The 12444-nt window shown below is 37.9% G+C and overlaps 1 protein-coding gene across 1 annotated transcript in view; it reads right to left on the bottom strand.

The window, feature by feature from the left end:
* The window catches only part of ARID2 (AT-rich interaction domain 2), a 165981-nt gene extending 154073 nt beyond the window's left edge, over nt 1–11908 (bottom strand). The window contains exons 1-3 of the mRNA XM_037061084.1: nt 11650–11908; nt 11443–11536; nt 10279–10376 (exon numbers count right to left, since the gene is read on the bottom strand). Of these exons, the coding sequence (XP_036916979.1) occupies nt 10279–10376; nt 11443–11536; nt 11650–11741 (284 nt within the window). The 5' untranslated portion in view covers nt 11742–11908. The remainder of the gene's footprint in view (nt 1–10278; nt 10377–11442; nt 11537–11649) is intronic.
* Between the last annotated feature and the right edge of the window lie 536 nt (nt 11909–12444).

Below are 12444 nucleotides of genomic sequence, written 5' to 3'. Positions count from 1 at the left end.
CTAGCTCTGTCCTTTCAAAGAAAGGGCCTGAAAGAAAGGATAATCCAATAACAATGAGCAAACCTACTACCCAGATCTTGGTTTCTACACACCACTCCACACTGAAAGGACCAGGACTTCTTAGAGAAATAGGGGACGCCAGAGAGCTGGGTAAGCAAAGCACAAGTTGCTCCTGGAAGAGCTTATCTTGTCAGAAAGGGAAAAAACTCAAAAATAGTTGGAACATGTTAAAAAGATACAGAAGTTATCTAGAAACAAATCCTAGTGACCAAATTTAATAACATAATGCAAAATGCACAACATAATGGATTTTAATACATTGTATAAATTAAAAATGTAATATATAAAAATAAAAATACTTTTCTTTTAGATTGCAAACTAATAAATATAGAAGGAATAACAGAGTTAGGAAATAAGCATTGTGTATCTTTCATAATAAGCAATTCAGGCAAGAATCATCAATGGATGTTAAAACTATTGGGTAAAAGTTTGATGGTTTACACGATCTCAAAGTATGTCCCCACAGGTAACTTATTAATTATAAAAGAGAAAATGAAGAAACCAGGAGGACATCACCGTAACCAAAGCTAACATTAGCAGTATGGGACAAAGTGACATCACACACTTCCTGCCAAAAATGCTGAACCTAAATCTAATCCTGAAAAAAATATCTGACAAATCCAAATTTTATAATGCAATCATCAGCCTATACTGTTAAAAAATGGCAGTATCATGAAAGGCTGAAGAACTAAAAGATATGTAATACAAAATCATAGATTGGGAAAGTGGGTATGATTGCTAAAAAAAGACATCTTTAAGCCAACTGGTAATATCTGCATAAGCTCTGTATATTACATAATACAATTATATTCATGTTAAGTTTTCTGAAGTTCATAACTACTACTGTCACTAGAATGTTTTTATTCTAAGGTAAATATACATTTATTTTTCCGAGTAAAGGTAATTAATCTAAATGATATCAAGGGATTAAACAGTAATAATAACACTAATAATAATGTATGTATGTGTATACATACACCCCATCACACAAAAAAGAAAAATATAAAGCAAATGTACCATACCCAAAATAACTGGTTGATATTAATAAAGTGTAAACAAGAGTTCATATACAGATAGCACAAAAAAAAAGTTAATAATTTTTTTCCAAAATGGCTGCCCTGGCCAGGTGGCTCACTTGGTAGGAGCATTGACCTATACCCCAAGAAGCTAAGGGTTTGATTCCCAGTCAGAGCACATACCTCGGTTGCAGGTTCTATCCCCAGTCAGGGTGTGAATGGGAGGCAACCAATCAATGTCTCTCTCTCTTTCTTCCCTCCCTCCCTCTCCCCATTTCTTTTCTCTCTCTCTCTAAAGTCAATAAATATATCCTTGGGTGAGGATTAAAAAAAGCAAACATGATGAGAAAAAAGGGTTCACCATTTCTCTCTTGAAGACATTTTTTACTACTACGGTATACTAAATTAATACATTGTAATGACAGGGCTACCTGGTAACACTACTCAGAAATTCAGAAATTCGACTTTTTAATGGTGTAAACTAAAAAGATTATACCAAACCACTTAAGCACTCTTGACCTATTACTTGTGAGTGCACTTGGAGGTACAGCCTGCTAAGGTACTAACTACTGTTTATGAAGCACTAAGTGGTCTGATCTGAGCTCAAGTACACTGAAAATTCACTTAATCTATAAAACATTATGGAAAGTGTGATCAAACTGGGCATTATTACAGACAAATTTAAATTCAGCCCCATCTCTAAAGAACTACAGGTTATGTATTTTCTGCATAGTGCCATAACTTATAGCCTCTTCTTTGTCCTGTTTTAAACCAATGTTCCTATGGACCATATTTATGTTTAAACTAATATTTAGTTATTTAAAATCAACCAATGGACAAAAATTTCATCCAAATACATGTGTTTGTCATGATTATACAGTAAATACTACTTTTGTGCACATAGTAACCAACCATTAAACACTGTAAGAATTTACCAAATAGTATAAACTCAAGAAGAATTAAGTACTTTATATATTTCACAATAAGATGTACATTCAAACAATGTATTCTATATAACTTTATGTGAATACTGTTTTATAAAAAGAAATATTTTAGTTTCCCCATTATACGGTAATAAAAAATCTTTTACTAATAGAAACAAAATGTAAACATACCAAGAACATGAAATAATACCCAAAGATATTTAACAACTATCCATAATGGAGAATTATGTTATAAAGCAATGCTCTATAAGATGTAAGGCAAGTCTATCACCAGGGAAGGGAATGGAAAGGTGAAGAGGAGAGTGCGGCTTTAAAAGATGTAGCATATACTTTCCTAACTGGCAATTAAGGCTGACACTTAAGATTGAGAATTAGATACAATCTACAACCTTTATTTATTTATTTATTTTAAGATTTTATTTATTTATCTTTAGAGGGGAAAAGAAAGAGGGAGCAAAATATCAATGTATGGTTGCCTCTTGTGTGTCCCCTGCTGGGAACCGGCCTGCAGCCCAGGCATGTGCCCTGATGGGGAATCAAACCGCGATCCTTTGGTTCGCAGGTCCTCGCGCTCAATCCACTGAGCTACACCAGCCAGGGCTATAAGCTTTTTTTAAATGAAGTAACTCGCATGCTTCAAAAGGAAAAGTTTGAGTAACAAAACTTTTTTTCTAAGTGTTATTTTTCTAAGATTAAGTAACAGCAATTACTTATGAAATTTAAAATGATAAAAATAAAATCTCACATATGAAAATGTTTTAAAAATAAAGATGAAGTACATTAAACAAAACAGGCTATAGATAGTATTGTTATTTTTATAAGTGTTTATAAATATAAGTTAACTCCCCAAAGCAGTACTAGAACAGATCAACAAAATCCTCACAAAGAGAAAAAAGTATTCAGTAAATTGAATAAAGCAAATGGTATCCCACTTATGGAAAATATTATAAAGTACTTTCTAGAAAAAATTACAAATACTAAGGAAAACTTATTTTTACTTAACTCTTTTAAAATCTAAACAATACAAATACTGTTAAGGTAAGTTCAAATTAGTAGTTTCATCTACCCTTTCCCTCCTTAACTGAAGTGGAGCCCTGGTTATCATCTCTAGAGCCATGATAGGGTGTGTCTAGGCTCTGCTTAGAGATGACGGGTACCGCTTAAGCAGGTGCCCTATACCAGAAGTCACCTAGAGGTCTTGTTCTGGCTGTAGCCCTGGCTAACACGTTGATGCCAAGTTAAACCAGTTATCTCAGCAACTAAATTGGTCTCATTACAATACGTATTAGATCAGCTATTGTCAGACTTCAACATATTTAAGAATCACCTGTGGCATACTTTTTAAAAATACAGAGTTTTTCACGCTATTTGTATCTAAAGTCACTGATCAATCAATGGTTGCACCACTAGAGCAGGACGACTAAACATCATAGGCCTCATGATCTGAAGAACAAAGCACTATCTATGAGGTATGCCTAAAATATTGAACTTAAATGTTATCAACCTTTACATCTAACTATCAGTTTTCAGGAAATAAACACCGGAATAAAGGAACAGGTTTACTGACACTAGAAGGAAGGGATCAAATAAATCCAGAACCTGGGACATTCTAAAGGACAGACAACCCCATTACTTCGACAAATCAATGGCATGATGGGAAAAAGAATAGGAATTATTAAGAACTAATGAGATAAAACAGCCAAAACAGATTCAGCCCCACTAGAAAATTCTCTTGCGGTAAGATGGGGAAGACCCTGCAAACACTGACTTAGATATTAATAGAACTATGCACTTATCTTTTTTAGCCAACAATTCAGAATGTGGAAGCTATTTCTAGTATCACCAAGAGATTTCGGTTCCAGCAATAGGTTATTGAAATGTACTCTGTCAACAACGTATACATCTTGTACAAAGGTATTAATTTACAATTTACAATATAATGAATATGCAAAAAGTATCCAAGCACGAGAGAAACTCCTTTATGTTTTGAAACAGAAAAATATTACACTATTTTAATATTATAATTCTTGGAAAGCTTAATGAAATTCATAATCTGAATGGTACTGAAAGTGACAATTTACTCTAAACTATCTCTTTATTTCAAGTCCCTCAGAAGTTTTATTTACTAAGTGCATGAATTAATAAATTTTATAATAGGTAACCAATACCAGTATCCATCAGCATATACACATTTTTGTGTACTTCGGAATAGAGAGAATCACTCTGCCTATTTTCCTTGGCTCTACTGCATGGATAACTGAACTAACTATATTATTTACATTTATTTTAATTGCAAAAGCTAATACTTTTGCTTTTTATAAAATTGCTTACAATTTTAAGTTATAAAATATTTGAAGATAATCTTTAATCCTAACATTTCAATTTTTTGTTTTTGTTTTTTCAGGATTTTATTTATTTTTAGGGAGGGGGAAGGGAGGAAGAAAGAGAAAAACTCATGTGAGAAACACTTATCAGATGCCTCTTGAACACGCCCAGACCAGACTGAACAGAACTTACAACTCAGGCATGTGCCTGGACTGGCAATTGAACCAGTGACCTCCCTCCTCAAGGGATGAAACCAACAGAGCCATACTGGTCAGGCCAACATTTCCATTTTTAACTAAAGTTTAAGTTTGATCCTTAAACCAGTATCTACTTCTAGACAGTTTTCCCTAGTATCAGAATTCATGATATGACTTCTCAGTTTTTAAAGTTGTGGAACTAAAGTAAATAACGAATTTTTAGCAGGACTATCACAATCATTATATTTCAACAAATGTAATTACTATTCCACAATACAATGTTCTAAAACAATGTAATCAATGACTGCTACAATTCTTCAGAGGCTTGTTTAGACAAGTTTAAAGACAAAATTTTAAATATAAATATCCTGTTAAAAAAAGAAGCCTCCAGTTAGAATGATAAATGAGGAACATAAAGAGCAGTTAAAAGACTTGCCTTTTGGGGGCTGCCTGTACAAATATGAACCTTAAAAGAAGGCTAACCAATCAGCCTGGCTGGTGTAGCTCAGTGGATTGAGCCCAAGCCTGCGAACCAGAGTATCACGGTTTGATTCCCAGTCAGGGCACATGCCTGGGTTGCAGGCCAGTTCCTGGCAGGGGAAACACGAGAGGCAACCATACATTGATATTTCTCTCCCTCTCTCCTTCCCTTCCCCTCTAATGATAAATAAATAAATCTTTAAAAAAAGAAGGCTAACCAATCAAATAAAATTAATTGTAAACTGTTTCATAATAAATATGCCAATATATGAACCACTGCCTGAGACTTAAAAATCTTTATCATGGTCCTATACGTTTTTGTCATATTACAGTTTAAACAGTAGGAAAAAATATGTTAGGTTTCCCAAACTATGCTCCACAAAACTCAGTAGGTGCTCCTCAAACATGGGTTTTCACACCACATACCCTTGTGATATGTGGTGGGTGTTTGGGAAATACCATTTACTATGCGTTGGGGGGGGGGGGGTAGGTAATTCCTAGTGTTTCTCCAAATGGTCTCCAGTTCCACAATGCACACTAACAAACTAGTCTGTAAAAGTCCTGCAATATAGCAACCAAGTTTAGCTTTATTGCTTCAATTCATTTGGCCTTTTTTCCCCAGGAAACATATACTGACATCAGGAAAACGAGTTTTTAATACAACACGAATTGTGATTTTTCTACTCTAATTGACCCTGAATAACAACAAGTGTGGTGATGATGGTAGTGGCAGATCAAAGAAGCAGAGTCACCCCCAACCCTGCCCCATATGTCTCTCTAAGTTCTAATTCTGATATGCCCCATTTTTACCAATTAACTTTAATAGGGTCTATATCACTCTAGAAAATGCCCCAAAAGCAGCCTTCACCAAATAATAATAAATACTCTAAATACTTTACCTAAAAATATGTATTGAGTACCTGCTTGCTGACTAATGTAACTAAACTCCAATGAATTAAAATATTTGTTTTTTCCCTTCCTTTCCAACTTCCAATATTATTCAGTTTGGAAACATAAAAGATTCACAGAAGAGATATACTTTTCTAGCAAAGTTATAGTGGATTTCACACATGACCAACTACGAAAATACTGAATCCACAACAGAGTAGAGGTGGGATTATAAGAGTATTCATATTTAGAGGTAGACATTTTTAGTTAACATCTGAGAAAGAAAACATAAATGCAAAAAAGCATATAAACATTTTTGAGAGTTAGAGTTTTTAGTTTGAAACCTCAGTGAAATTTCTATCTTCAGTAAACTATTTATCTTGGAAAAAGTTAAGATTTATTTCTACTTTGGGGCAAATTTAAGCTGCTTAAAATATGGTTTATAAGATATAGCAGTAACCTAGCTGAGCTCTGATCAGTCTTTCTCATCTTTCTCCATTTTCTACTCTTCTTTTTAACAAATCTGCATGCCCTCTAACATGTAATAGAATATCAGAAGTTATCAAAATCAGGTTTGTTCAAAATGAAAGGATGTAGTTTAAAATTAAGTTTAAAATGTACCGGTATACATGAATAATTTATTTAGATACAGTTGTTCTTCCAGTCTCCGTATTACTTTTATTTTCCTTCCTTGAATAAGGTGAGCAATCACTATTTATCAATTCACAAACTCAATGTATTACTTTATTTGCATATTTATTACAATTTTGAAACATTCTTTTACTTAACCTCGTCATTCGTAATAGGCTTTCTCTTAAACAAAATGATCTACATGGTGGACACTGACTACAGAATACATGTGGGTATCGATTCTATTTAACTGATAAACATAAACTCTACTGGTATAATTTATGGAGGGCTTTATCCACCATGGAAAAATAGAAGAAATTCATAATGCAACTGAAAATTCACTATGGTGGGTGGAACTCCACAATTAAATACTAAAGGGAGTATATGCTAAAGGTAAGTGTAAAAAAGACTATACTAAAGGCAAGTGTAAAAAAGATCACTTAATAAGAAAATCAGTAACATATAATTTTGTACGATAAACTGTTAATGTCTAAGCTATTTCACTTCCTTTGCAAAATACCAAGTTTTATAATGAATACATCAAGTTAACTTTGACTATAGTTGTACTATGAGAATCAGTAAAGAAAATTCTTCAAGTAAGTATTTGAAATATTTACCTAAATCTTCATACCAAGGCTTCAAATTCTTAATGGAAATAGAGTAATAATTCTTCCCTCAACCTCAGCACCAAAATAAAACAACAACAAAAAATTCACAGAGTAAATAAAGAACACACTGGGTATAGATATACTCAGGCATAAATGTAACCACATATTTCCAATTATATTTTAATTTCTTAAAATCATTTGTGACTAACAAACCGAATCATAACAGATTAAACATTACAAAGCACATGTCAGGAACACAACTTCTTTGTCCAATTAACAAATGCCCCTAATGCAATATCAATTTTTTGGCACTTTAATTTCTCTATTTACAAAATATGTAAAAATACCCCACCCTTTTATACTTTAGGGGTTATCTAATAATAAGCACTTGAGGAATATATTGAAGTGTACATGCCAAGAAAGGAACTAAGTGCAAACAAAATATGTAGACATCACAGATGATTAATACCCAATTTTTACAGAGTACTTTTATACATTATCAGTAAGCACTGATATTCAAAAAATTAAATGCCAATGTTGAAACAAATAATCAATTGCATTTTCAATTTTAGACTTTGACAAATCTTTGTAGACAATCTACAACTGAACAAATGTATGTTTGATATAATAAAGCTAAATTTTGGCAGAGCACTAAATTCAGGTCTCTATATTTAGTGACTATGTATGTTTGTATCAAAACAAACAAAAATGTTAGACTATATACATGGTCAGCATACTTGTTTGCTCCTAGTTTTTAAATGTAATATCATGAAGATATAGGAGAAAATACAAGGTTAACAGCCATTATGCAATTAATAATAAAATTACAGAGTAATGTCAGCAAACATTACACTTGTAGAGTAAATGAGAACTACTACATGTAAGGATGGTCTTACAATAGGTCAAATGAAAAAGCATATTAAAGAAATTATCCCACCTATGACTTATAAAACACAGTATCTGGTCATCAGAAACCATGATATTCAATTTGATATATAACAGAGGCAACTCACTAAGACACTTGTAAGTTGCTATTACTATTTCTCACTAGGAAGAGGCATTCTTATGGTTAAGTAACAGAATCACTGTGAAAGCTTGGCATCCTGTCTGCCAGTTAAGATTTTTTTCAGAGGAAGGTGTAAAACCCAGCATTAATACATGTCTTCTAACTGTGCGATATTATACCACCATGATAAAAAAATATATTTCAAGGCTGGTAATACCCAATTTTTGACCAGCATTATTTCTTTAAAAGTCATACAAATAAATCTTCACATGGTTTTATTTTCCAAAACAAATGCTCAACCTTTTCTCCTAGTAGCCTAGCTACAATCCTACAAAAACAAACCTAGAGAGTGACATATGGAGGAAAAACAAGTTTAGTTAAAGACATAGATGAAAAAGCAGCTTCTAATAAGAGATGAAAGCTCAAACTGATCTGAGAACAATGTAAAAAGTTGCAAACAACCTTGAAGCTATACGCTAAAAACAGTACCTATAAGCATAATCAGCCGATGATATGATCTCCAGATAGAAATCAAAAACTGGAAAAACAATATTTATGTAACTTGTAAAAAACTGGAAGTCTAGCCATTTATGATTATACTAAAACCCTGTTAGGATGAATATCAATTCCTCAGAAAATACACATCCATTTCATGAACCATATATATTATATAGTAACTTACAAATACTACATTTTAATCAATGAATGAATCAATCAATCCAGTATCAGGCATAACTTTAAGTGTGTATTTTAAGCAGTCTAAAATCCAAATGCTCAAATTGAAAACAAGGACATGCATTAACAGTATTCCCCTCAATATTACAAATGGAAATGAACAAGTAAATATCATTATAAATATAAAAATTTCTACTTCTCACCACATTACTAAATCAATGTTTGGAGGTTTTGTTTTACTTTGCTATTTGTTTTAGTACTTTATTTAAAAATGTACTCTAACACACATGCCATCACACACACACAATAGATAACTAACCATATTTAATGTTTTCTGGACTTCTTTGTAGCTCAGTAACTACCCACAAAGTTTTGTGAACTCTTCAGCTTCAAGCCTGAAGTCAATCCACGATAGCCAATAGAAAGGACACCTGTACGGTTACTACATTCCTGTTCCAGAATGTTACACACAACACAGAGTATCTAACACTGGGACATTATATTTGGAGCAGTGAAAAATGCCAAACTCAAATCATGCAGAAGCCACATTATTTTAAAAAGGCCATCCTATAACATCACTATTAAAAAGTAATAAGTATAAAGATCAGTATTTAGTTTTAAATAACAACCACCAACTAAGTACCTTCTATGGGTAAGTAAACATTAAAAATAAAAGATCACCTCATAATAAATTACAATATAAAAACATTTCTAGTGAAGAAAAACTGGAAGTCAGAAATAAAGTTGAATCACAAAATATATCATCTAAACTTATTACATACCAACTAAATAAGTTGTTTATCTTGCGAGAAACAGAAATCCAAATGATAGTATTTTCTTTCATAGTACCCCTAAATTCTCCTAAATATATAATAACTCTTATGAATGATTTTACATGACTTGAAAATTCAAAAATTATTATGAAAATAATTCTGGTCACCTACGGCACCAACATGTTACACTATGTAGAAATATTCTACTGAAAAACTACTCAGTGACACAGTTACACACAAGAGGTTTCATTTTATAAAAATCTTTAAAAGGCAAAGAAGTTTCTAAAACAAAGAAAATTTTCCCAAAGAGATACAAGGTTTCATTAAGTATCTTAACTCTTTACTAAGCATCACCTTTCTGCCCCTTTTTGGATATCAAGCAATCAATAACAATGTCACAAAGAATGTTTACCAAGATGGGGGGGGGGGGAGTGTCACCTGTAACGATTCTGTATAAAAAATGTAAACAATCTTAAAGTAGGTGAGGGAAATTTTCACCATCCTACAACCTCACTTTATGGATATTTCATGTTTCCCAAACTGAAATTACCAGAAGTTTATAAAACTGTTTGGTGTGCAAGGTTTGTTTTGTGTGTGTGTGTGTGTGTTTGCTAAAAACAAACATCCCCACAAGTCTCTTATTTCCAAATACTGTGCAAGAGTCACTACTACTCACCGCAAGTAATACTGTTTTAAAGCAAAGGCAGCGTTAGAACAACTTCTGGGAAAGTTGAACTCTTCAACAATTTCTCCCCACTGATTCTTCTCCGAAACCTGTTAAAAACACAGCCACGCTTTTCTGAAAATGCACAATCCAAGAAAACTCTAACCTAACTATGAAATAAATACCCATTCTACAGAGATCTGTAGGTACCCAGGCATCAATGGGTGTTTCGGATCGATCCGTAAGAGTTACTAAGCAAGGACTGCTTTAATCACTGTTTTCACCCGAGAGCCCTGTATTTAATAGCACTTGTTTTGTTTGGGGGGGCGGGAGGGGGGTCTGGTGGGTTTGTTTTGTTTTTGAAGCCCGGACAATAACCAATCGCAAGTCCCTCTGTCGCCCCCTTTTAAATCTCAACGCGGTCCGTTTACACTTAAAAAAAAAAAGTTCAAAAGGATCAATACTGTTCCGGACAGCGACGTCCGCAGGTTCTGGGGGGGCCGGGGCCGGGGCCGATTCCGATCCCTCTCCCAGATCTATCCATCTCCATAGGCCCTTCTTTGAGGCCTACAGCTTCTGCCTAGCCTTGAAGCCTAAGATGGCTATTTGGAGACAGGTCCTGGTTTCTTTTGTTAGCTGTATAAACCGAGGGCGACGGGGCCGAGGCTGTGCCCCCGTCTGCCGGGATCATTTCGCAGCCGATTATCGATGTTAAACCTGCCCGCGCTAATTTTGAGTTGCACGAAAACTGCTCTCAGAGTCTGTGTGTCTCTGTGTCTCCGCCTGTGCTAGAGCGGCAGCGGCGGCAGAGCTGAGTCGCGAGCGAGCGGGCGGGCGCGGGCACGGGGCGGGCGCGGGGCTTCGGCGGGCGCCCCGCACGCCCGCACTCCCCGCCGTGGCGCTCAGACCCCGCCGGGGCGGCCGGGCGGCGGGCAGGGCGCGAGCCGGCGCCGGGCCGCCCGCCCGCCCGAGCCCCGCGCCCGCCGCGCGCACGCGAGCCACCAGGCCAAAAACAGCCCCGCCGCCGTCCGCCTCCGTGCCACCGGCTGCGAGCGAAAAGAACGCCTTTTGCCCCCGCGGGCCACCCCCCCGGCCCCGAGCGCCCACTGCGGGGTCAAAGGAGACTTTTTGGAGGAGGCCAGCGAGAGGGAAATACAAATTAAAACTTCCACTCACCTTCGCGAATCCGCCTAAAGTAGTGACTCTGGTGTAGAGACCGTGAAGATCCAGCTCCTTCCCACCCACCGCAGGGATTTTTTTAAAAGGCGACCTGCGGGAGAGAGAAAGCCCAGCACTTGTCAGCCGGGACCCCGAGCCGGCCCGGGCGGGAGAGCCCCGTTCGCCCCAGCTCGCCCGGCGCTGCCCCCCCGGTTCTGCTCTCACCCTCTGCTGTGGTGGAACTGCCGCAGCTCGTCCAGGAAAGCGAGTCCCTTTCTCCGCTCATCCGGAGGCGCCTTCCCCGTCGAGTTTGCCATTATTTTTTCAAAGGAGGTTTAAAAAAAAAACCCAGATCGGTGTTTTAAAAGCGCCCCCCGCTCCCTGCGCTTCCTACCAGAGCCCGGAGCCCATTCCTCGGCCGGCGGCGGCGGGGCTCAGTCATGGGCCGGCGGTGGCGGCGGCGGCGGCGGCGGCGGCGCAGGGAGGGAGGGAGGGAGGGGGAGGAGGAGGAGGAGGAGGGGAAGGAGGGAGCGGGAGGCCAAGGGGAGAGGAGGGAAGGAGGGAGGGGAATTTCTAAAAAAGTTTAAAGAAATCGGAGCGAAACTAGAGGGGCAGGCGACTGCCGGATCCGCGCGAAGCCGCGGGGCGAGCGCGGCCCCCACCCCTTCCTTCCCTCCCTCCCCGCGGCCCGGCTCTCGCCCGCCTCTCAGCGACGCCGGCTCTGTCGGCTCAGCCTGGGGACGCGATTCAACATGGTGCTGCTGCCGTGGGCGCGCGAGCGAGCGAGGGGCAAGGCGAGCCGACGGTGAGGGGTCGGGGAGGCTGGAGGCCCGGGAGTTTCGGCGGCCGCGGCGGCGGCGGCGGCGGCGGCGGGGCTGGGGCAGGCGGGGCTGGGGGTGGGGAGGGGGAGGTCTGTGTGGTGGTTTGTGGAAAGCGGGGCGACAGCGTGTTTTCCGGCCGCAGCTTCGCGGGGCCCTTGCACACATTCATGCGCGGCCTCGGCCGCCGAGGCTGGGGCGT

The sequence above is a fragment of the Sturnira hondurensis genome, unplaced genomic scaffold (genome assembly GCF_014824575.4).
Source record: "Sturnira hondurensis isolate 20B ecotype Veracruz unplaced genomic scaffold, ASM1482457v3 Scaffold0013190, whole genome shotgun sequence".
NCBI classification, from domain to species: domain Eukaryota; kingdom Metazoa; phylum Chordata; class Mammalia; order Chiroptera; family Phyllostomidae; genus Sturnira; species Sturnira hondurensis.
This window is presented reverse-complemented; position numbering and strand designations above follow the sequence as displayed.